Below are 26,878 nucleotides of genomic sequence, written 5' to 3'. Positions count from 1 at the left end.
TATGCATGCATTATATGTATATACCAATTATAAACATAGTCAAGAAATTAATAGATTATTTGTAGATCAGATTTGTAATAAATATGTAATAACATATATGTATATATACATGTATATGCCTTATCTGTATATATTAGGGATTTCTATATCATTTATAGATTATTTATAGACTCAGGTTATAACAAATACATAACATATATATATGTAGGTATATACATGTATCCATACATTAGTTATATGTGCATTATATGTATATAACAATTACAGCCATCCATATAACCACTAGATTATCTGGAGATTCAATTTACAATAAATGTGTAATAACAGATATGTGTGTATAAATACGTATATGTGTGTGTTTGAGTTGGCTAGGTGGCAAAGTGAATAGAGTACTACATCTGGAAGCAGAAAATGACTTCAAATCCCATCTCAATCACTTTTGAGTTATTCAGTGTTCTCAATTATAAAATGGGCAGCACCCACTTTGCAGGGTTGTAGGAAGAGTCAAATGAAATAATATTTGTAAGGTGCTAAGTGTAATAGTGCCATATTAGAGGGTTGGTTTGGGTATAATGGAGGAAAAGTAGATGACAAATGCCCAGAAGGTAGGAGGAGGGAGACATGGATTCCCCCTTCAGTCTTCTTCAAATATGTCTCTCCAGTAACCCTGCCTTTACTCCCCTCTAATAACTGATTTAATGGGTGAACCTTTTCCCTTGGGGAAAGAGAGAGAAATCTGTTCTCTACCTCTTCCAATATGACAAGGAAGTCAAGTTAAGATAACTGACACTTTATTCTAACAAATGGGGATTAGGGGCAAGATAAAAAAGATGTCTGCAGGTTGGAGTTTATAGGAAAGAGGGGAAAGGAAGACCCTGTCTGTCTAAAATGTCTTTTTTCCTTCCCTCCAAAGTTGAGAGATGCAGACTTGCCAGCCTGGCCTCTGGGAGGTTCAGGTTGGTGACCCCTGGTCTTTGTCACAGCAGAGCCAATGTCCAGACCCAGGGTGTCACAGGAGCTGTGTGAGATCTTCTTATTCTTCTCGGATTTCTGCCACACTTCTTGGTATCTTTGGGGGGAAATGGTGGTTAGGATCAATGAGGGATTTGAATGGCTCAGGAGAGAAATCTCTGATCAGCCTGTCACTCATGGCTTTCTCAAGAGAGAGAGATCAACTGTCTTCCACTTGGAATCTCTCTTCCCTCAAGCTTCCAAGGCTCCTCCACCACCCCCTTCTGTGGATGCAAACCTCTGCATGTCTTCCAGGCTCTGCCCTTCAAAGTCTCTGGATCATTCCTCTATCACAGTGCTTGCTTCCTAGTAGATGACTGCATAAAGGCTTATTCCCTTCCTCCCTCCTCTTATATTTAATTGTATGCTGTATAAGAGGGAACATTCTAGTGGGAAGGGACTAGATTTAGTATTAAATTGAATTGAATTATTTATCTTCCCAGAAGCAGGGAGGAATAAACTACACGGGAAAGTTGTCAATTATTTATTGGCTCCAGCGTATGCCTGTCATCTCAGCTCTGCCAATGACATGGGAGCCAGAGAGTCCCACAAAGAAGATTTCACTTTCATGTGAAATCTTAGAAATAGCTATACAACCAGTATATAACAAATCAATCAAAGGAGAAGGGGCCTGGGAAGGACTACGGGGCAGTTAATGGAAAGAGAAATTGTGAGTCCTGTGGTTTTGGGTCATGTGGCATCTGAAGACAAATGACTCAAATGCTAATCTAAGACCATAGGTTTTGTTGTTGTCTAGTTGTTTTTCAGTTGTGTCATACTCTTTGTGACCCCATTTGGGGTTTTCTTGACAAAGTTACTGGCATAGTTTTGCCCTTTCCTTCTCCAGATCATTTTACAGATGAGGAAACAGAATTAAACAAGATTGTGTGACTTGTCCAGGGTCACACAGCTAGTTAAGTGTCTAAAGCCATATCTGGCATCAAATAAGTTGCTTTACCTTGCTGCTAAAACCTGCTTTCTTTTCCATAGGCAAAATTGAGTGGAGGAAACCTAAGTTACAGGGAAGAGAGATAGCAGCAAAGAGAGACCCTAGCATGTCAAGTCCTGGATTTACAGAGAAAAATGAACACTAGGCTGGTGCTTCTTGTACCTAAGACACTGTGCTAGGTCCATGAGTGATAAGAAAAAGTGTGAGGCATAGTTCCTTGCTCTAAGTAGATTAGGTTCTAGTTGGAGAAACGAGACATCAGTGCAAGGAAGGCAAAATAACAGCTCAAAATAATAAAGTACATCACAGGATAATCCGGGATTAAGTGGCAAAAGGATATGTTGTTTAGTCACATCTAACTCTTTTTGGTCCTATTTTGGGGTTTTCTTGGCAAAGATAGTGGAATGGTTTGTCATTTCCTTCTCACATTCAAATCTAAGGCCATAGGTTTTATTGTCATTTAGTTGTTTTTCAGTTGTGTGGAACACTTTGTGGCCTCATTTATTTTTCAGTTGTGTCAGACTCTTTATGACCCCATTTCTTGACAGTTACTGGAGTAGCATGATCTTGGACAAGTCTCTGGGTCTCAGTTTTATCATCTGAAAAGGAGAGATGTTTAAAAAAATGTATTCAAAGATATTTTATTTTCCCAATTACATGTAATAACAGTTTTCAACATGTTTTCCAAAATTCTAAGATCCCAATTGTTTCTCTCTTTCCCTTTGTTCCCCACTCCCAGAGATGGTAAGCAATTTGATCTGGCTTATACATGTATTACTATACAAAACTTACTTCCATATTGGTCATTGTTGTAAGGGAATACTCATATAAAACCAAAACCCCAAAATAAAACTATAAATTGACTATTGTGAAAAATAGCATGATTTTGATCTACATCCAACTCCAATAGTGCTTTCCCTGGAGGTGAATAGCATTCTCTGTCACAAGTCCTTCAGAATTGTCCTGTATCATTTTATTGCTGAGAGTGTCTAAGTCTTTCACAGTTGATCATTGTACAATATTGCTATTACCATGCACATTGTTCTCCTGGTTCTGCTTATTTTGCTCTGCATCACTTCATGTAGATCTTTCTAGTTTTCTTCTGAAATCATCCTGCTCATCACTTCTTATAGAACAACAGTATTCCATCACCAACATGTAACACAATTTTTTCCTCACTTTCCAATTCTTTGTCATCAGAAAAAGAGCTGCTAGGAATATCTTTGTACAAATAGGTCCTTTTCCTGAAAAGGAGATTTGGACTAGATGATTTCTAAGTTCCCTTGTATCTTTAAATAAGATGGTGTTGGGAAAGTTTAGCTAGGAGAAATAGCTGTCATTTCAACTTAAGATGATGAAAGTTTGAAGTGCTACAGTGCAATGGGAGAAGAAGGACTAGGGAAGGAAGAGATTCCAGAAACACTTCAGAGGACAGCTTTGTTAACTGCCTACATGTGAAGTAATTGGGAAGGAAGAGGGAGAGGGAGGGAAGTGTCAAGACTCAGAGACTGAAGCTAACTGGAAGAATGAAAGTAGCATTCACAGAAATCAGAGACAAGAAGGACAGCTATTGGGCAAGAAACTGTAGAATGGGGAAAGATGGTTGGTTTTAAAATGTTCAAATCTAAAATGATAGTAGACCTACCAAATAGATTATATCCAGTAAATAATTGGATATGTGTGTGAGAGGTACATAAATAACAATGTTTAAATATAAAGAGATTGTATTTCAGCTGAATAAAAGCATGTCAACTGACTCTTTCTAAGTTGTGGTTGGAAAATGCCCTTCATGTTTCCATTAGGGAAAATAGCATCATGGATTGTTATAGTTGAGAATTCCTAGGCTCTCTAGTTCAACCACTCATAAAAGCTCCTCTGGATTTTTCTATGATATCCAAAATTAAGATTAAAATTTGATCAGTATTTGAATACTTGCTATGGGTACTTTTTCTGGAAGAGTGTAATATCTATGCCAATTTGTCAATCAAAAAGTATTTATTAAAGACTTTCCATATGCTAGCCCCTGTGCTATGGATATAAAGTAGAGGAAATGGTACCTGCCCTTTAAGGAGCTCAAGTTCTAATGGCATCCCTTTCTCTGCCAGAATAAATCTGAAATGGAAGCAGGATCCACAGCTCTACTATCAACCTGATTCCTCAGCAGGAATAGGGATGGAAGAAACAGCTAACTAGATGTAAGAGATGTCAACTTAAGAAGCACTTATTAAATGCCTAATGTGTGCCAGATGGGGCAACTAGCTAGTATAGTGTAGTATAGTAGCATAACTAGCACTGGGCCTGCAATCAGAAAGACTCATATTCACGAGTTCAAATCTGGCCTCAGACACTAATTGGCTATATAACATGAGACAAGTCATTTAACTCTGTTTACCTCAGTTTCCTAATCTATAAAATGAGCTAGAGAAGGAAATGGCAAACCAATCTGCTGGCTTTGCCAAGAAAAGTCCAAATGGGATCATCACAAAGAGTTGGACATGATTGAAAAAAACATACCAGACATAAAGCCAAGTATGCAAAGTGCTATGAATTGTAAAGGGTAAAATTATGACTGAGACTGAATGTAATAATTATTTTTGTCACCAAGGATTTAAATTATAAAATCCTAATTAAAAAAAAACAAATCAGCTGGAAATTTTATGTTGTTTTAATTGATAGTGGAGGAGATTAAGGAGAAGGAAGTAGGAAAAGAGTAGGTTTTCTACCTCCCGCCTGGCTGGTACCAAGTGGGGAGATTAGGAGATAAGGTTTTGAAGTATGAAGGAGGAAAGAATCAGCCTGATTTCCAAAGGGGCTCAGCCAAGATGCTGGACCTGAAATCAGCTCCAGGGCAAAACTCACCACCAAACTCAGACAATAGCCACCACCACACCAAGATGTCAGAATGCCTAGCATGCTGCCAGCCAGAGTAGTCTCTCTGGGGAATGAGGAAGATAAAGGAAATGACATGCCTTATATAGACAGTTTTACATCACTTTCCTGCATCTCATCTGTACCAATGATGACTTAGCTTGACTTAGGACAGCCCAGAGGTCTGTCCTTTTTTTTTGCACATGTCTGTTGAAGGCCATTTCCTCAGATAATTAAATTTTGAGTTTGATGCAGACCTTCCTAATCTTGTTAAACTAAGAAGGGTGGAGAATGTAGAGACCTGATTCTGTTATTCCAAGTATCTCCATTGTTATTGATCAGGAAATAGCTAAATCAGATCTTCTAAAGAATGGTCTGATTAGGGTGGAATAGTTTTAAAATTCACAGAATACAAAGGAAAAGCCAAAGCAGGGTCCCTGCCCTCTAGGACATCATAATCTAATGAGGGAAACATGCAAGAGACAATGGACAAACAATATAGAAACAGAATAAATTGAAAGTAATCTCAGAGGGAAGGCACTGGAGTTAAAAGAGATGACAGATGAAGAAAAGAGGTCCTCTAGCTCTATATGGTTATGTGGGTAGACAGTTTCTCTTTAATTATTTAATTTTCTCTATCTAGTGCAATGTATCCTCATACTTATCTGTATTTTTTTGCTATCATTTAATCACTCTTTTCTTAATTAATTCTTCCATCTCTATTGTACATATACATTGACTATTGTCATTTGATTATTCTTCTTACTTTCTTCCCTCCTGTATCTATGTTGCCATTTTGAACCTGGTCTTTGGTGCAACTATCATGATGAGGAAATAGACTGATTCATCTTGACCCTTGAGGCAGAACTGAGGGCAGTGGGAGATAGGGGAGTGGAAAGGAGTGGGAGGAAGCCAAAGGAGCTTACAATGAAGCCAATTTAGACTTGAGTTAAGGAAAAACTGTCTAGCATTTAGAGCCATCCAAAGGTGTATGGACTACCTTAATGGGTTTCCTCTCATTGGAGGTCTGAAAGCAAAAGTTGGAGGGCCACTTTTTCTAATACATTTGGAGGGGAATTCTTGTCCAGGTGGACAAGCATACCAAGGTCCCTTCCAGCTTTAAGATCCTGGAGCTGTTTCTTTCTTTCTTTCTTCCTTTCTTTTTCAGATACACAGCTGTGGTCATGCCAGTTCGTTACCAATACAGCTCTGGCCAGAGCTCCTGCCGGCGGGTTTCTTTCATGATCACTGTGGTCTGGGTTCTGGCATTTGCTGTTTCGTGTCCTCTTCTCTTTGGCCTCAACACAACAGGTTAGTAGCCACAATAATTCATCCTTCAGAGCTCCTGAGATTTGAATTGGCTAAGGTCATGAAGATGCTGCTTTGCAATAAAGGCCTAACTAATAGTTATATACAAGGTACATATAAATGTGTCTGTACATGTGCAGTGAGGAGCCGTGAAAAGAGCACTGCGCTGGAGCAGCCAACAAATTCTGTTGCTTTCTATGTGATCTCAGGCAAATGACTTCATGCGAGTCTCAGTTTTAAGGATGTGCTTGAGCCAGCTCGAGCTAATTATTATGTCTCCAGTGTCAGCCTTCACAGCTTGGAAATCATCAAAGGCTACAAATCAGAGATTGATTTATTAATGGTCTTATTGATTAGCTAGACTTATGGAAGTGATGGAGAAAATGCTAATAATGCAGGTCTTAAAAGTGGTGAGGAGAGCTGATAGTTACACTCCCTGCTCGATTTCCTTAGTAAATGGAGACAATGATACTTGTACTCCTCACCTCACAGGAATGTTTTGAGAAAAGAGGTTTGTAAATAATAACAATAACAACTTTTATATAGTGCTTTAAAGTTCATTTACATACATTATCTCATTTAATTTTTGCAAGTGCTATTATTTTCCCCATTTTACAGATGAGAAAATTGAGGCTGAGAATGCTGTGACTTACTTGGGGTTATGCAACTCATGCCTCAGGCAGAATTGGCAACCTTATTGATTCTAAACCTATCATTTTATCCTCTGCAGTAATCCTAAAACACTATATAAATGCAAAGTTACAAATAGGTAACCTCCAATATAATGGGCTTTAATTGGTAGTCAAAGTTGAAGAAGTTTCTGATCCGGTTCAACCCACCAACCAATCAACAATCACTTATTACATACCTATTCTGTTTCCAAGAACTTTGCCGTTAGAAGAAAATATTCAACAAGCATACAGAAATTTCCAGAAATCTTGGGAAGAGGGGCAGGAAAAGTCCTGGCCCAGTTAGTAATACCAGACTTGCTAAATGTTTAAAGTAAAAATATCATAGCATAACATAGATTTAAGGGACTGTAGACATGGGCCCTCCTTTTTTAGACCAGGAAACCAAAGCCTAAAGCCAGTGAAATGACTTGTGCCAGATCAAACAGCTAGTAAGATACAGACCTGGGATGCAAACTAGCTTTTTTACAGTTGGTTTTTTTTTTGGTTGATTGAGTTGAATAAATTCAAACTAAGTTACAAATGGATACTAATAAACAAGGCAAAGTTGGTTTTTTTGTTGGAATAAACGTATATTACAAAGAATTCATCATGAAAGCAATGATTCTCAGTGATGCCATTTATATATTGCTACCTTTTTACCCAATAAAAATCACATAGATACTATGTGTACATTGGCACTAATTTCCCAACTAACACCAGTTTTAAGGTATAGAATTGATTAGGGTTCAATAGCTAGAGTCAGCTTCTTGGGACCAAGCAAGTGCAAATTTAGAGGGTGATTGTCATCAACAAACATTTTTTAACTCCTTACCTTCTGTCTTAGAATCTATACCAGCAGAGCTATAAGGGCTATGCAACTGGTGGGGAGTGGTTGGGGGAAAGATGACTTGCCCAAGGTCACACAGCTAGGAAGTATCTGAGGTCATATGTGAACTTAGGACCTCCCATCTCCAGGCTGGATTCTCTATCCACTGAAGCACCCAGTAGACCTTCAACAAGGATTTATTAAGCAATGATTATGTGTCAGGCACTGAGCTAAGCAATGGAAATACAATAAAAGAATCTCTTAATCTCTTGCTTTCAAGTAGCTCACAGTCTAATGGGGTAGACAACAGGAAAATGATGATATACAAGCAAGTTATATGCAAAGTCCATTGAAGATAATCAGCAGCAAGGACCTGAATTCAAATCTGGCCTCAGACACTTACTAGCTATATGACACAGGGCAATAATTTGACACTTTTTTGTCAATTTGACAATTGTTTGCCTCAATTTCCTCATATATAAAATGAGCTGAAGAAGGAAATGGCAAACCATTCCACTGTCTTTGCAAAGAAAACTCTAAATGGGTTCATAAAGAGTCAGAAACAACTGAGATAATTGGCAAAGGAAAGACACTAGCATTAAAGGGGATTGGGAAAGACTTCTAGGAAGGTGGGGTTTTAGTTGAGATTTGAAGGAAGACGGAAACCAGGAGGCAGAAATGAGAGACTCCCAAAGGCATGGGGAGCATCAAGGAAAAGGTCACAGATTTTTTTTCCTCCAGGGTGTTAGATATAATGTGAACATGTAATATGAAAAGCAGATGAATGCTCCTGAGGGAAATCCTCCTTTGTGAAGCTAATTGTGATGGTGTGTCATCTAGGGAAATGATCTTCTTTCCCAGAAAGCCCTTAGCTAGAAAGGAGGCAGTCAGCTTTAAGAAAGCAAGAATGGCTTTGCTCCTATCTTCCTCTTACTTCCTAAGAGAAAATAGGGGGAGATGAAGGAATAAAGATGATTTGAACAGTCAGGAGGAATGTGAAGTGGGATTTTAAGAAAGGGGAGATGGGAAGGAGAAGACATTTTATTTAGAGAGATGGGGATTTCTCCTCTGTTGTATGGATTTGTTATAGAAAGGAATAGTGTATATCACTCCCTGTTTTCTCCTGTCTTTCTCCATCTATTTGTATATCTTTCTGTCTTTCCTTCATCAATATATGCCTCTCTCTCTCTCTCTCTCTCTCTCTCTCTCTCTCTCTCTCTCTCACACACACACACACAGTCTCTGTCTCTCTCTGTGTCTCTTACTTGCTGTCTGTCAGTTTCACATGATATATACCTCATATGGACATATCTGTGTGTCATCTCCATTAGAATGTGAGCTCTTCGAAAGCAGGCGTCATATTTTTTGTCTTTAGATCCCTAGAAGTAGCACAGTCCTGGGCACATAATAAGTGCTTACTAAATGCTTATTAATTGATTGGTTGATGCATTACCCTGAAGTGGGTGAGGGCACCACAATCACTTTCCCTCAGAGAAACAGAACCTAAAGCAATTCCATCCCAGTAACAGGAGCCAAGTTGTCTGACATTTGAGGATCTACCGTATCCTAGAGAGAAAAAACTAAATTACCCAAGAGCTGAGAGGAGCACAATGGGAGAACCCAATTAATAAGAGGCCTTACCTGAGTCAACAAGTGCCTCTGTGTATAGGCATTTTTGTACTGAGCCCCAGGGATACAAGGAAGGCAAAAACAATCTCTGCTGTCAAGAAGCTCATAGCCCTCAGCCCCATCTCCTCACCTGCCTTCTTAACACTAGGTAAAGAGAGGAAAATAAGTCTGTCTGGTGATACAAATAGCAATTCTATTCCCTTCCAAGCCTTTAGTCCACTAAGATGCACAGATTAGTGAGAGAGCTGAGCCAGGTTACTAAAGAGTCTTTTGAGGGCAGCCAGGTGGCTAGAACCAGACCTGGAGATGGGAGGTTCTGGGTTCACATTTGACCTCATATACACTTCCTAGCTGTGTGACCTTGGATAAGTCATTTAATCTCAATTGCCTATCTCTTGATGCTCTTCCGCCTTGATACCAATATAGATTCTAAGACAAAAAAAAAAACCCACCAAACTCTTCCCTTCTAAGTCTTTAGAAGGGATCACTCTGCCCTTAGGCTATATCTGCAGCATTTCCTCTAATATTCAGTACTGGTCCCTTGCTCAGAGGCCCTTGAACTCATCCTTCAAAAAAAATTCCCTAGAAAGAGACACATAACACACTCGTACATGCCCTGAAACCCCCCAGGCACTAAAATCCAAGTGACTGTCGTTCCTTCTGAGAGGGGCAGGTTATTATATATGTCTGTTTAACCTGGGATAGTGTAACTATTTTATTATCATTACTGCAACAGTAATAATGTTATTTTTATTACCCAAGTTTATATAATCTTTTAAAGTTTGCCCAGAATTTCCCTGATAGAAACCATATCCAAGTCAACAAGCATTTCTTTCTTTAAAAAAAAAAAAAGCTTTGATCACATGTGTCGATAGGGATAGGATTAGGGATGTTGACTCTAAACGATCACCCTAGTGCAAATATCAATAATATGGAAATGGGTCTTGAGCAATGACACATGTAAAACCCAGTGGAATTGCACATCAGATATGGGAGGAGGGTGGAGGGAGGGGAGAGAAAAAACATGAGTCTTGTAACCATGGAAAAATATTCTAAATTGACTAATTAAATAAAAATTTCAAAAAAAAAAAAAAAGCTCTTACCTTCTGTCTTAGAATTAATATTAAATACTGATTGCAAGGGCTAGGAAATGAGAGTTAAGTGACTTGTCCAGGGTCACACAGCTAGGAAGTGTCTGAGAACAGATTTGAACCCAGGAAATTATATTTAACTCAACAAGCATTTCTTTTAAAAAATAAATAAATAAAATAATAATAAAAAATAAAACCTTTACCATCTGTCTTGGAACTGATACTAAGTATTGATTCTAAGGCAGAAGACTGGTAAGGGCTAGGAAATGAGAGTTAAGTGACTTGTCCAGGGTCATACAGCTAGGAAGTGTCTGAGACCAAATTTGAACCCAGGAAATTATATTTAACTCAACAAGCATTTCTTTTAAAAAATAAATAAATAAAATAATAATAAAAAATAAAACCTTTACCATCCGTCTTGGAACTGATACTAAGTATTGATTCTAAGGCAGAAGACTGGTAAGGGCTAGGAAATGGAAGTTAAGTGACTTGCCCATAGCTAGGAAATAGATGAGACTATATTTGAACCCAGGACCAACTGTCTCCAGACCTGTCTCTCAGTTCACTGAGCCAGTTAGCTGCCCCTTGATAAATAGTTCTTAATTAGCTATTATATACAGGGCACTAGAGATACAAAGATAAAATTTTAAAGCCTGAGTTCAGGAAGTTTACATTTTGCTAAGGAGAGACTACATGTGTACAGATATGTAAATACAAGGCAGTTTGAAGAGGGAGAGAGCCCTAACCATGAGGGGGACTAGGAAAGGCTTCCTAGAGCAGATGGCACTATTATTCTTAGTTTACAGAAGAGAAAAGTGAAGCTCAGAGAGATTCGGCGACTCGTGTCAGAAGCTCGGGGCAGGGAAGGCGCCTACAGAACAGAATTTCGGTTTTCCCTTTTTGGAGTCTTGCAATGACAATGACTCCTTGTAGAAGCCCTCATTCCTAGAACTCCCACAAATGGAGTCACTTAAGCCCTCTCCTTCAAGCAGATTAGCCCTATCCCAAACTAGGGACCCAGATCCAGGGTCCTTACACCATCATACAAATTATTAATAAAAATAATATTGACAGTAATATTACTGTCAATATTATTTTCATTTTATTTATATTATTACATTTACATAGTAGTTACTATGGACAGTGCATTTTGCTGTGTCTTATTCAAATGTTATCTCATTTGATCCTCACAAAAACCCTATGAGGGAAATGCTATTATTATGTCCATTTTACAGAGGAGGAAACTAAGGCAAATTAAAGTTAAGTGACTAAGGTCACACAGCTAGTGAGTGTCTGAGGCCAGATGTGGTCCTTTGAACTCATACCTCAGATCCAAAAACCAGGCTCTTGCATTGCCTCTTGTGGTCAAGTCAATTCATCAACCAGTCAATAAACAAACATTTTTTTAAGTACTTACTTTTTTGTTAGGTACTGTGTTATGTTGGAAATACACAAAGAAAAAACAAAGAAAAAAAAAGAAAGAAAAATTCCCTGCCCTCAAGGAGCTTACATTCTAATGAGAAAGACAACATTGTATGATATACATATATATGTGTGCATTACCATTTTATATGAGCAAAGTCAATGGAAGGAAAGTTCCAGCAGCTGGAAAGATGAAAAAGCTTCTAGAGAAGATGGAACTTGGGCTGAGTCTTGAAGGGATTATAGGATGTAGAGATGAGGAGAGAGTGTTCCAGGTCTTGGAGACAGCCAGAGCAAAATCATGGAGGCAGGAAAGGCAGTGTTTTATGTGAGGAGGTGTGCAAATAAGTGAGTGTGGCTGGATCTGGAAAGGCAGTGATACAGAAGAAGGCTAAACAGAGAAGGGACCAGATAGGAGGTTTAAATATAGTGCACATCTATAGTGTGTGTGTGTGTGTGTGTGTGTGTGTGTGTGTGTGTGTGTGTGTGTGTGTGACTCTGCCAGTATGGAGCAAAAACAAAACTTGAAGGCAGGTCTTTGGGACACTCTCTCACCATACTCTTGCACCACTGTTATTAGTAGAAGGATCTCTATACTCCTTCAAGACCATGTCAGTCAGCCAGTAAACATTTATTAAGTATCTACTATGTGCCAGACATGATATCAAGAATAAGGATATAAAAACAGGCAAAAGACAGTCCCTGCCCTCAAGGAACTCACAATCTACTGGGGAGAGAACATACAAACAGCTGTGTGCAAACAAGAGATATATACAAGATAAATTGGAGATAATCTGTAGAAAGAATTACTAGAATTCAGAGGGAGTCAGAAACATTTTCCTAGAGAAGGTTAGGTTGTAATTGGGAATTGGAGGAAGCCAGAGAAACCAGAAGGTAGAGACAAGGAGGGAGAACCTTCTAGGCATGAGAGATAGCCAGAGAAAATGTCCTGAGTTGGGATGTGGAAGGTCAAACGGTATTTAGTTTCTCTGGCAGGCATCCCAGAAGTCCATGAAGAATCCTCGTCATGCTTGGCGGAATCCTTCAGAGAATTTAATAGGATTGGTTTAAATGGAAAACAATTGGAGTGAAGCGCACGAATCCCCAACATTGGCTCTTGGCCTTGTATTTGAATCTCTGCCCACACAGAAGCAAATTGTGCCAAGCTGCTCCGTCTGGTCAGGATAAACGAGTCCCCCAGAGAAACCTTAGCACAGTGGCTACTTCAGAGACTCTACCACCACGTGTGTGTGATACACCTAGAGGATGGTCTCTCAGAGTTGGGGATGGAAGCATTGCTGATAAAGCAGATGTTCCGGCTGGTCAGCCAATCAGGGGATGGAAGGGAGGAGGGCAGGCTCTCCTCCTCTACTCACTGGTGTAGATCCTCCAGGGTCATGTTACCTGCTGTCAGGCATAAGAGAAGTATATCATATGGAGAATGCAATGACTGCCAAAGGGACTGAGCAGAGGACTTTATTTAGATGGGGGGAGAGGGGGAGTGATCAAAGATAGAGCTCCTCTGTGACAGAATGCCTCATATTTACCAAAAGGTCCCACAACAGCCATGGGACGTATGACTAGTCAATGTCGGAGCCAGTATTCAAATCCAGATATACTAGTTTGGCACACTGGAAAGATGACTGAACTTGAAGGACTCAGTTTTGAATCAAAAAGTCCAAGTTTGAATGCTAGAGATGCCGCTTACTATCTTTATGATCTTGGGCAACTCATTTAACCATCTTAGACTTCAATTTCCCCAGATGTAAATTGAAGGGACTTGGATTAGTGACCTATTTGTAGTTCCTAGAACATAACGCTCCATCTCTCATCTTTGGACCTTTGCCTAGGCTGTCCCTCACGTCCAGAATGCTCTCTCCCTTCACCTTTGTTTATTAGTTTCCCTACCATCATCTGCCCAAAGTCTTTCTCAGCCCCAAATACTAACATCTTCCTCAAGTGGTTCATTAAAGCTGAGAGCTACTTGTTAAATTTTCACTGTGAGCAAACACTACAAATCAGGGATTGATTTATTGTTTTGTTAATCATCTAGACTTAGCAAAGTGATGGAGAAAATGTTAATAATGCAGATTAAACTTAAAAGTGGTACATACTTTTTCCTCCTTGAGAACCTGCACTCTCCTGCCTTCCTGTCTCAGAGCTTCTTCCTTCTCTCTTGTACATACCTAATTGTTAAAGTGTTGTTCTCTAATTAGAACATAAGCTCCTTGAGGGCTGACTGCCATTTTGAATGTCTTTGTATCCTTAGGATAAGTAGAGCATATAGTACATGCCTAATAAATGCTTGTTAAGGACTTCTAGGTCTAAATATATGATCTGAAATTTAGGGCTCTTTCCATTGCATCATCCCAGCCTTCAAGTGGGCATGCCTGCTCCTCTGGGTACCATTGTTTCCCATTCTCCCATCACACTCCTTGCCAAATAGACATTTTAAAAAGCATTGTTCTGATGGACCATCTGGGTACATCAAAGCCCAGTGCTTTGCTCTACAAAAACCTAAAACTGCAGTCACTTGATCACCAATTTCTTGGAGGTTTTTTTAGAACAAAGAGGCCATGAGGCGATTCTTTTGATTCTGCTCAGCTTCCCAAGCTTTCCTTTCCAGCACCATAAATTGCTCATAAGTGTGGCTTTGTTAAATATCCCTTTCAGGGCCTGGAAGTATCAACCCATACAATGGAAAATAGCTCAGTTCCCTCATTTTTATTCCTCTCTAGGTTAAATCTTTAAGGTATTCAGACAGTGAATATTAAAAATCAATCCAAAGCAGAAGTCAGAAACCATTTACTAGCTGGATAACCATGAACAAGACACTATTCTAGACCTTAGTTTCCTCCTCTGTGCAGTGGCTGGATATCTAAAGCACTTTCCAGCACAAAATTCTGTGATCCTATGTTCCCCATGATCAGATAATTTCCAAGATTCCTTCTAGCTCTAAATCCTAACATCCATAGATTATAGGCTGATTTTTATTGGCAGAATTATGTTACTACTATCTTTCCCAATTCTCCCCACTGCTCTTTTCTTTTTCTCCAAAAATCAGCCATTGCTATGATTATTGATGGAATATGTGGTTGCCAACTCAGCCCTCTGTTCCCCAGAAAACCAAACCAGGAGATAGCGGTTTGGTGGCCACTCTTCAGACCAGTGACCCTTGTTATAAGGGACATACCTCCATGCTACAGCTTTTGCTGCTCCTTGGGGCATGTGACCTCTCCCATGAATTTTCCTGATTTATAAGGACCAGAGAAATCTGGAGTAAGTATATAGATCAGAATTTCAATAATTATCCGAAATCCCTTTCTGCATATTCTCAGACCTACCCTTTGTCCACTAAGATTTTGTTCCCGTCCATCTAACCTTAACTGTTCCTCTCATCCCATTCCTCCACTTTAGGTTTAGAAATATTGAAGGGAAGAGGGAATTGGTGTATGGAAAAGAAAATATCCAGGTAGAAGCAGATAGCAACAGTGGGCCCAATTCCAAATCTAGCCTCATACCTTTAAGTGCTGGATTTTAATTTGGAGAACACACAGATATTCTAAGAGAAACTGGCTTGCTCGGCTGTGTCTTTGCTGCATCTCAATTTCTCTCCTCCATTTCTCTCCCCAGAGCCCTCTTCAATCAAATGGATTTTACTTAATTATTTCTTGTATTATCATCATCATCAAATTCATATTGCATGTATTATGTGGCAGGCGCATTACAAATATCTTCTTTGAGCTCACAGTAATCCATAGAGGTTGGTATTGTTTTATCCCATTTTAGAGATGAGGAAACTGAGGTAAAGAGAGGTGAGATGACTTGGTTAGGGTCACACAGCTAGCAAGTATCTGAGGCTAGATTTGAATGCAGGTCTTCTTGACTTTAGGACCAGTGTGTGCTCTAACCACTGTGCAACCTAACCTCACAGCTAGCATTCATATAAAACTTTAAGGTCTGAAAGTACTTTACAAATATCTCATTTGATCTGCACACCAACCCTGAGAGATAGGATTCTCCACAGTTTTCCAGATAAGGAAAGTGAGACAGAGGTGAAATGACTTGCCCAGTGTCACATAGCTAGTAAGTATCTGAGGCTAGATTTGAACTTGGGTCTTCTTGATTCCAGGGTAGGCACTCTATCCCCTGCATTACCTAGCTGCCATTGAGGCAGAGAGGCAACTGTAGTATAGTAATAAAAGTCTGGCCTCAGAGCCTGAGTTCAAGTCTCACCTCTGACATATTGACTATATGTCCTTGAGCAAGTCACTTTAACATCAAGAAAATCTCTAAAGTTCAGAGTGGTAGCAAAGGTCCCAACCTGCATTGATAGAGGGAGTTCTCTCATCTGGAAGCTTCTTTTGACAATGAAATGTCAAGTCTAGTTCCTATCCAATGCTTAGCCCAGTGCCTTGCATACAGCAGGTGTATAATAAATGCGTGTTGACTTGATTTGATGTGTGGGCTGTTCCTAAGATCATGAGTTCATTTCCAGGTCACCACAATAAAAGCAAATCTTGCAATAAAGTGAGTCACACAAATTGTTTAGTTTCCCAGTTAGTGCATATAGAAGTTGTTTACAGTAAACCATAGTCTATGTGCAACCGTGTTATATCTAAAGAAACAATGTACATACCTTAATTTTAAAATGCTTTATTGCTTTAAAAAAATGCTCACTGTCATCTGAGTCTTCAGAGAGGCGTAATCTTGTTGCCTGTGAAGGGTCTTGCCTCAGTGATGAAGGCTGCTGAGGGATCAGGGAGATATTTGCTGAAGATTGTGGAGACTGTGGCAATTTCTTAAAATAAGGCAGCAATGAAGTTTGCTGCATTTATGGACTCTTCCTTTTACTTGAGCACTTAAAAGCCATTGCCGGGTTGTTCATTGGCCTAATTTCAACATTCTGTCTCGGGGAATGGGGAGGTCTGAAGAGAGGGAGAGGGTAGATGGAGCCCTCAGAACACTATCGATTAAGTTCGTCATTTTATATGGGCACGGCTCATGGCATCCCAAAGCAATTACAATAGCAGCATCAAAGATCCCCGGCCATCATCCGCCAGAACAATATCATAGTTATGAAAAAGTTGAAAATATCGGGAGAATTACCAAAAGGTGACACAGACACAATGTGAGGACAGGCTTTTGGAAAAGTGGGACCGATAGACTTGGTCCATGCAGGGTTGCCACAAATGTCCAATTTGGTGTTTTGTTTTTTAAATCCAATCTCTACAAATGCAGCAAAGTAAAAACCCCATATGCCTGTGTTCTGAGGACCTGCTAGATGGAATGAGGTCCTTCTACCCAGTCTACAAATAGTAAAAGGAAATCATGCACCCTATTTTATAACCAGATCAAATATAGTACTACTACCTTGCTCTACCTCTACCCAGTAAAAATAGGATGGAAAAAAAGGACAATCCCACATGTACATAGAATGTGGGTGTTCTTGCCATAAACGTCTTGATTGTGGAGGAAAGTGGTATATAATTAGGGGCCAAGATGGAGACCAAGAAACACTGTGACCAAACACAAGAAACAGCCCCACTTGAGTGGTAGAATGATGTGATGACCCCAAATGGAGGAGTAACTGGAATTCTACAGAATGGAGACAAAAGGATTCATTCTCTTTCCTGACTCTACGAGGGCCCTGGCCAACTCCTGTCAACCCATTGGTCTATTCTGTGAATCCCCCAAAACGATGTCCATTAATGAGGCTCCCCTTCCCTCAAACATCTCAATCTGAGCAGAAACCGGGCTCCTTTGCGAACCTTCATTGAGATCCAGAATGGACAGCTGCTTGTTGGCATTTGTACTCTCTGCTATTCCCAGATCTACACACCATCTCTGTTAAAAGTCTGCAAATGGTTCTTTTCTTTCTCATCTTCACAGGGGATCCCAGCGTCTGTTCCATCTCCAACCCAGACTTTGTCATCTACTCCTCAGTGGTGTCCTTCTACCTGCCCTTTGTGGTGACTCTCCTTGTCTATGCTCGGATCTACGTGGTGCTGAGACGAAGGAGGAGGAAAAGGATTCTCACTCGGCAGAACAGTCAGTGCATCAGCGTCAAACCTGGCTACCCCCCACAAGTAAGAACCCCTTTAGAGCTCAGAGATGTCACAGGGGAGGGGAGCACCACCTGGTCCTATAGGCTGCCTTCTATCAGTCAACATTCTGGTCTGCTAGCTTGCAGACTCAAGTACAAATCCTATTCTCTCATCTAATAGATGCTCAGGGCAGCTAGGTAGCACATAGAGAGAGCTTTGGGCCTGAAGTCGGGGAGACATCCTCTGAAGTTCAAGTCTAGCCTCAGATACTTACTAGTCATGTGATCCTGAGCAAAAAAAAAAAATCATTGTTTGACTCAGTTTCCTCATTTGTAAAATGAGACGGAGAAGGAAATGCCGAGACACTCTAGTATCTCTGGCAAGAAATTGCCAAAGGGGGTTTTGAAGAGCAGATGTAGAAATGTAGAAATGTAGAATGTAGAAATGACTAAACAACAACAGTAGATGCCAACTGCACATCAGAAGCAGAACAGCCATCCCCAAAGAATGGAAGAAATCACTGGAATCCAACAATAGTACTAATGAACCCACCTTTAGCAGGCATGATATTAGTCAGGGTCTGGTTGTTCTATTTCTTCTCACTGAGGAATGGAAAACAGGAAGTAGCAGAAGAAACACTAGTCCTGGAATCAGAGAAACTAGGCACAAGTCCCAACTCTGCCCCTGACCCAATGTATAGATATATGCTTTAATAAGTCACTTTGGCTAAGCCTCAGTTTTCTCACCTGCAAAATGGGGATAATAATAATCATAATATCCTCTTTAAAGAGCTGTTTATAACATGTTTTAACCCTTAAGATGATATGCAAATGGAAAATTTATCATCTTTATTGTAAGAAACTATTTCGTAACATAAATGAGAATTTCATCTTGGGACACCTTTTAAGAGTTGATGAGGCCAGTGGCAATTTTCTTTCCTGTCAAAACCTGCCACTGTAAAAAAATAATGGCCTAATGGATGAAAGAGGTTATATTCATGATGTGCCAGAAAAATGCTGCTTCCAGGCTCCGAAAAGAAATTATGTCTAGGGTACATTTCTAATTGTACCCAAAATGAGATAGAGAGAAATTGCTACCATGTAGCTATAAGCAGCTAGGTAATACAGTGCGTAGAATGCTAGGCCTGAATTCAGGAAGATCTGTGTTCAAATCTGTTCTCAGATACTTACTGGCTACGTGACCGTGGGCAAGTCACTTACTTCTGTTTGCTTCAGTTTCCTCATCTGTAAAATGAACTGGAGAAGGAAATGGCAAACCACTCTAACATCTCTACCAAGAAAATTCCAAATAGGCTCCTGAAGAGTTGGACAAGGCTGAAAATGACTAAACAACTGGAGTTTCCTCATCTATAAAGTAGAGATAGCAATAGTACCTGCCTCCCAGGGTTGTTGAGAGGGTCCAATGAGAAAATCCTTGTAAAAGTGCCTGCCAGGTGCCTGGACATGGTAAACACTATATAAACTCACAAGAGGCCTTCCTATCAGAGGGTAATGATGATAACCCAGACAACTGACCCTCGTGGGATCAGTAGAATTGGATCTGGAATAAGACCTAGGCTTGAATCTGGACTTTGCTTCTTATTATCAAGAAAAGCCTTGCGTAAATCACCTTATCTTTCTAGGGCATAGTTTTCTCTCTCTCTCTGTCTGTCTCTGTCTCTGTCTCTCTGTCTGTCTGTCTCTCTGTCTGACTGTCTCTCTCTTTCCCTCTCTCTCTCTCTCTCTCTCTCTCTCTCTCTCTCTCTCTCTCTCTCTGTTTCTCTCTGTCTCTGTCTCTGTCTCTGTCTCTCTGTCTCTGTCTGTCTCTCTTAAGATTCTGGTGGTTGAATTACATATTCTCTAAAGGTTCTCCTAATTCTCATTATGTAAAAGCTAATGTACTAGGTGCTATGTAGTATACAATGGGATATAAGATATCCTTGAAGGAGTTGGCAATCTAATGGAGGAAGTAAAACAGTAGGATAAAAGGAAAAGCTCCATTTTAGAAACCATAAGATTTCCACAAATTCTAGTTCTGGTTTTGTCATTAGTTCATTGTGTGATTTAAGACAAGCTCTTTTATTTCTTTATGTTTTATTTTCCTTACCTGTAAAATGATATCTAAGGCTATAGTGCAAAACTCAAAGAAAAAGGAATTTCTGTAGGCAGCATATTGGCTTAGAAAATCACAAATCGACACTATCTATGTTGCATTGTATTTTTAATTTTTTTTTGTACACCTTTCCTAATTACATTTTATTCTAGTTCTAGCTGACTAGGGATTCCCTAATCCCTGACTATGGCACCTCTGCTTTAAGGCCTTACTGTATCATATTATGACATTATACACGGGAAGTAAAATAACGTATACACTTATTAACAAGTATTACTAAGCATTAAGCAGCATTTGATAAGTATCAGATGAAAGTTGAACAAGGCCTACATTGTCAGTTGCATTGACACAGCCATGTCCTACTGGAATCTCAGATTCTACAAGAATAGAAAGGCTTATCAATAGGAGACCAGCTTCTAGGTGAAAGACGTGAATTGAAGGAGAGTACGAAAATGAAATTCTGAATAAGGAGATTTGGAGGGTTTGGAAATTGCAAAGATGACCAGAGCCTGAAATTTGAAGAGAAAAAAATTGAAAGGGCTGCTACTGAAGGTAAGGCATGAGAAAGAAATGAGTTTAAAAAGAATTGGTGGAATTGCTTGTCAGCTCCCAGAGCGGGGAGGAAAGAGGGGAGAGAGAACATGAATCTTGTAACCATGGAAAAATGTTTATAAAAAAATAAATATTTAAAAAAATAAAAATAAACAAAAACAGGTGAAGGAAGGGAAGATGGATATGTTAATGAAGTGAGACAAGTGATATTTCCAAATTGAAAACCTCCTACAGGAAGCACTGAAGCTACCCATAAGAGCAGACAAGGAAGAACAATAAAAAGCAGAGATCCTGGCTATTGGAGAAAGATGAATGATGAGAGTTAAGTACTTCATGCCTCAACACCCAAAACACAGTAAATATAGAAACCAAAGAGAAGGGACATGCCTAAAACGCACACACACAAGAAAACAAAAAGCAAGCAAAATTTAAGATGAGAAAAAAAAATTTTAATGTGCCAGTCCAGGGGCAGCTGGGTGGCTCAGTGGATTGAGAACCAGGTCCAGAGACAGGAGGTCCTGGGTTCAAATCTGACATCAGATACTTCCTAAGCTGTGTGACCCTAGGCAAATCACTTGACCCCCATTGTGTAGCCCTTACCTCTCTTCTGCCCTGAAACCAATACTCAATATTGATTGTAAGACAAAAGGTAAAGGTCTAATAAATAAATAAATGTGCCAGTCTAATACCAGAGTATTAGTGGATGTCTAAATCATCTAAGATATCAAAAACAGAGATGGATAAAGAAACAATTCAAGGTATCTCAAAGGACAGGATAAATAACTTGTTCAGAGAAATTAGGTAAGAAAAGAGCAAGATCAACTAAAAGGAGAACATAAAAAAAAAGCTTTTTTGAAACCACATGAGATCAACTGAAAATTTAAATACCAAAAAAGAATGAGAGGAAATCATGCAGAAAATCATTACCAACATTAAGACCACAGTAAGAAATTTCTCCAGAATCTATAGATTTTACTGGCTACAACAGAAAACAGAACCCATAAATAGAGCAGCTGGAAATATTGGCTCAAAAACAAAAAACAAAACAAAACATCGAATGAGCAAAACTATTGAAGAAACACAGACACCAGAGTTATAGGCCTAGAAAATAAAATATAGTCTCAAGGTTATTTTCATCTCATGGAATTTAAAAGAACTTGGGAGAATCTGATTTCAAGAAACTATCAAAGAAAATTTCCAAGAAATGGCCAAAATAACCTATGAAATGCATGGAACAGAATGGTCGTTAAACTTTTCTGTGTCAGGGACCCTTCTAATAGTCTGATGAAGTCTACAGACCCATCTCGGAAAAATGTTCTTAAATGTATAGAAGAAATTACAGAAAATTGTAAAGGTAACCAGTTGGTTACCTATGGTAAACAGTTGGGTTTTTTTTTTAAGTTTTTTAAATGAAGTTCACAGAGGACAGGTTAAGAACTCCTGTGTTAAATTAACTGTAGAAGATTTGGCCGTAACAGATTGATCTTTCATGAGATGCCAATTAGTCTCTTGAATGACTCAGAAAGGAACAAGACAATGGGATAAAGAGTGATAGGTCAGGTATATTTGAGTGACCTTTAAAAGTCAGACCAACTTGTGAATGAGAGAGACACAGAAAGGAACCTAGATCCGGTTGGACTGACACTAGAAAAAGCCAAATGGAACCAAGAGTAATGGCAGAAGAGACTGCCACAAACAAGGGGGCCAGGGCTCAGATCAGACAGGAGATATTTCAGGAGAAAGGCTATATTGCTGAAACCTCTAGATTATGGGCCAAAAGCTAGTTTTCCAGTATTCCCTTTAACACTTTTCCTCTTGTCATGTATATATGTTGTTATTTTTGAGTGAATGAGAGGTGTGGGGAAGACTCTTTCTTTTATTTAAATATTTGTTGTTGTTCAATCATTTTCAGTCTTGTCTGACTCTTCCTGATGCCATTTGGGATTTTCTTGACAAAGTAAACAAAAAAGTGGTTTGCCACTTGTTTCTCCAGCTCACTTTACAGATGAGAAAACTGAGACCAACAGGGTTAAGTGACTTGTCCAGGGTCACACAGCCAGGAACTGTCTGAAGTCAGATTTGAAATCAGGAAGATGAGTTTTCCTGACTCTAGCTTGGCACTCTATTCCCTGTGCTACCTAGCAGTCCTATGATAACAATAATAAAGACTAATGAAACCACATGTTATCAAAGCTGTGAGAAAAGAGACTCTAATAACTTTTTTTTTAACCCTTATCTTCTGACTTGGGATCAATACTAAATATTGTTCAAAGATTGAGGAGCAGTAAGGGCTAGGCAACTGGGATTAAGTGACTTGACCAGGGTCATACAGCTAAGATGTGTCTGAAGCTAGATTTGAACCCAGGACCTTGTTTTTCCACACTTGGCTCTCTATCCACTGAGCCACCTCACTGTCCCTCTAATACATTTTTGACTGGACAATAGACTAGTGCAAACATTGTAGATAATAATATGGCATTGCATTGAGAAACCAAACTAATCATGCCTTTTGATCCAGTGATTCCATTGCTAGAATTCTTTTTTTTTAATCTTAAAAAGAAAAAAAGGACCTGTTTGTACAAGAATATTTATAACTCTTCTATTTATAATGGTAAAAAAAATTAGATGCAATCTATATGTCCAACAACTGCTGAACAGATGAATAAATTATGGTATGGTAATATAATGGAATATTCCAGTGCTATGAAAAGTGAGAGAGAGAGAGAGAGAGAGAGAGAAAGAGAGAGAGAGAGAAGACATACATCTCTATATAGCTATAGATAGCTATCCACATATATGTATATTCACATATAGATATATATGTATACATATAGGTATATATCTGAAGCTCGTAAGGAAATAAATCATACAACGGTAAGACAAATGAGGCATTTATCTTGGGTGTACAAACTGAAGCAGGCAGAAAAATGTATAAAACATGTATCTATGATGCCAAGGATGTGGGTGCAATTTAATTTTCTTCCCTAGAGCTCCAAATCAGCTAGGTATAGAAGGAAATGTGGAAGAACCAATGAGAAGTGACAAATGATATCTATAGCAACAGAACTATATACGTTGAGTACAATGAAAGGATGAAGGGAAGGAGAGGAGGAGACAAGAGGGGAAAGGAGAATGTACTGGAACTATGGACAGACCTGAAAAAGGATGCAGCAGAAATTAGTGTTTTGTTGCTTATTAATTCATTGCATTCTACCTTGCTAATTAAAAAATGATTGATTTGTAAAGGGATTCATCTGAGCATTTGTACTTGTGTCAAAATAAATTATGTCAATAAATTATGTGTCAATAAATTATTATTAATAACAATACAAATGCAAGAGGAATTCCTCAGAAGATGGCTAGGAGGTTATCTTCAAGCCTAGCCCCTCTATTATCTTAAAATAGCAAAAAAAAAAAACACCACACAGAGTAAAACAACCAATAGCTAAGAATGGATAGGGAGGAGGAGAGGGATTGGAGATATGCTGGGATTTACTCCCATCTGACCTAGGAAATTTTAAAAAAGTGTCATCTTTTTCTTTCTCTCATATTTCCTGAAAATAATTGGAAAAGCATTTCAAGACAGGATCCTGGCAGGGGAATAGGGGGAAAGAGGAATCAAGTTTCATGAGTGGAAAGGGGTTGCTTTGGAGGGTTTGAAACATTTTCCTCCTAGGTAAGGGTATGCTTCAGGGACCTCAAAACAGGTTCCTTCTAGGAAAGAATAAGCCCTTCAGGGACTCTTCTCTAAGCATATGATGAGGTTTGTTTTTTTTTTTTTGGCTAAGTATCACCCCATGAGAAGAATATTAGGTCGTTTATAAAGAGGCTCCCAGTTCATAGATAAGAAGACTGAGGTCTAGAGAGAAGATACGGTTGACCCTAGGATGTGCAAGTAAATATGAGAGCCATTCTGATCACTGAAGTTGATATGTGAACTAAAAGCTTCGAATTTAGCCTTAGTGCTCTAATTTTTTTTTAATGACAAAAGGCTAAGAATTTTGCCAATGTAATGATCATTTACCTTTTTTGAGTTAACTCTATGTCACTCTCATGCTTGGAGGAATTTATTTTATGCTTTAATTTCTCTTCTTTTTCCATCCCATACCAGTCTATCTTTCTGCGGCGTCATGCAATTCGGCATTTCTCAATGAGGTCCAGATTTCCTTCATCAGAGACCACAGGGAAAACAGTAAGTAGGCCATTCTTTGAACAAAACAAGAACAAGATGTTTCTTTACAATCATTCCTCTAAAGATGAAATAACAGCAACAACGTTGTTTGACAACCTTCTGATAACTAATTTCAAGTGATATATAAAACAGGGAGGTGTATGCTTGCCAAAGGGGAAAGAAGAGAAGGGAAGGAAGGGAATATACATTCATGTAGTGCCCGCAATATGGCAGGAACAATTTCCAAATATCTCATTTCATCCTCACAAAAACTCTTGGAGCTAGATGTTACTATTATCCCCATTTTATAGTTAAGGAAACTGAGGTAAACAGAAGAAAATTACTTGACTAGGAATCAAAGAACAACTAGATTTGAATTCAGGTCTTCCTACTTCTGTGCCCAGCACTTTATCCATTGTATCACCATCTTCTGTAGGTATTTGCCACCATTATTAAAAATTTCTAGGATAATATAAAAAATACAATAGCTCTTTATCTATTGTATTAACCTTGAAATATTTCCCTTAGAAGCAGGAATTATGCTTATACCCATTCTGTACCATTATTCTAGAGTACCTACACTCTGTCCCTATATATGAACTTGTAAAAAAAAAAGATAGAAAGGGGAGACCCAGCCCCAGAGTGGATAGAGTACTTTCCACTTAGGGATTCCCCTGAATACCCAGCCATGATCTCTGGGTATTCTAACCTCCAGTTAGAGAGTGAAACAGAATCACTTTCTCTTACTGAGCCAGTCCCGCAAGTGCCTTGGAGACCATTGATATATAAAAAACAGTCTCTCTCTTATTATGAGGGGATGCCAACTGAGGATCAGAACACGGGGTCCCTAACTCTAAGAGATGGAGCTAGCTCTCCACAAACCTCCATGTCCCTGGCAAGAGGGAGCCTTTGAGTCTTCTGGCTAACTTACCAGCTCCCTATTTCTATCTAGGTGTTCCCCCAAAGCTGACTAAGCTGCCTATCTATGACCCTCAGAATCAAATAGAGTACCTCCAAAGATGATTTAGGGGTTTACTCCTCCATAGTCATGTTGAGGTAGATGAGCTCTGACAAGTCTGCCTTTCCTCCACCCTTCTGGACAGGAAGATCTCAACCTTCTACAGGAAGTCACAACTCTAGCAGTTGTCACTTCCTAACTGTTCCTCCTCTGCTTTCTGCTTGCTAAAATCCTTTCCCTTGAGTTCCTAGTATGTGCCTTAAAGACAGCCTTCCACTTCTCTTAAATCTTATTCTATCTCTATCCTTTTCCCATTATATTTGTATACATAAGCTTGGAAATATCTAGGGGCAGCTAGGTGGCACAGTGTATAAAATGCCAGGTCTGGAGTCAGGTTGACTTCCTAAGTTCAAATGTGGTCTCAGACACTTAGCTATGTGACCCTGGGCAAGTCACTTAACCCTGTTGGCCTTGGTTTCCTCATCTGTAAAATGAGCTGGAGAAGGAAATGGCAAACCACTCCATTATGTTTGCCAAGAAAACCCCAAAAGGGATCGCAAAGAGTTGGACATGACTGAAAAAACAACTGAATAACTGAATGCACACACACATACATAATATATTCCAGATCTGAAATCCTTTCTGATTTTTTTTCATTATAGTAGGCAACATCAAATTATAATACTTGAATATTTCTTAGATGGGTGTAGGGGTGAAGGACTGGGTCAGAATGAAGTTAAGGCCCTGAATTGAGGCCCCCCATGAATGTTAGAGAAAATGGAATCAGAAGCCAAGATTGTCTGAGTGGAACAGAAAGGCAGAGGAAGAGGAAAGGAAAACATTCTTTTCAGGTAAATTTAAAGTTAATTCCGAAAGACAAGACAAATTTGTTGCTTCGTGAATGAAGTATTCTATTTATTCACTAAATCAGAGGATAACATAAAACAACATCATAGGCTACTAGAAACTCACTCTCCCACTGAAACATCATACTCCCATCGAAGCACAAAGCGCTCTCATGGAACCTGAGCTCGAAAAGGAGGAAGGGTTTTCTTTCTCTTCCAACTATCAAGCCAAGAGCTCATTAGAAATGGAGCTTTGAAAATCCAGCGATGGTGAAGGGTTGAACCTCTGTGTCTTTGTCATGTCTGTGTCTAATTAATTAACTGCTTTTCACAAAGGTCTGAACAGCAACTCATGCTGTCAAAGGTAGAAAGCCATCCAAGGCATATAACTCAGGAATTCCTAATCCAGATCAATTCT

General features: G+C 39.2%; 1 protein-coding gene and 1 long non-coding RNA gene across 2 annotated transcripts in view; one reads left to right on the top strand and one right to left on the bottom strand.

Moving 5' to 3' along the window:
* The window catches only part of DRD3 (dopamine receptor D3), a 70,549-nt gene that overhangs the window by 33,806 nt on the left and 9,865 nt on the right, over positions 1 to 26,878 (top strand). Inside the window, exons 4-6 of the mRNA XM_001368407.4 lie at positions 5,997 to 6,139; positions 17,668 to 17,864; positions 24,598 to 24,678. Coding sequence (XP_001368444.1) covers positions 5,997 to 6,139; positions 17,668 to 17,864; positions 24,598 to 24,678 — 421 coding nt within the window. The remainder of the gene's footprint in view (positions 1 to 5,996; positions 6,140 to 17,667; positions 17,865 to 24,597; positions 24,679 to 26,878) is intronic.
* LOC103105954 (uncharacterized) lies at positions 360 to 25,766 on the bottom strand. The gene is made up of 3 exons (XR_467167.2): positions 25,669 to 25,766; positions 24,511 to 24,692; positions 360 to 2,559 (listed from the first exon to the last, which is right to left on the bottom strand). It is a non-coding gene; the product is annotated as an uncharacterized LOC103105954 (long non-coding RNA).

This window comes from Monodelphis domestica, chromosome 4, assembly GCF_027887165.1.
Source record: "Monodelphis domestica isolate mMonDom1 chromosome 4, mMonDom1.pri, whole genome shotgun sequence".
Classification (NCBI taxonomy): domain Eukaryota; kingdom Metazoa; phylum Chordata; class Mammalia; order Didelphimorphia; family Didelphidae; genus Monodelphis; species Monodelphis domestica.
Note: the sequence above shows the minus strand (reverse complement) of the source record. Positions and strands in the feature narration are given on the sequence as shown.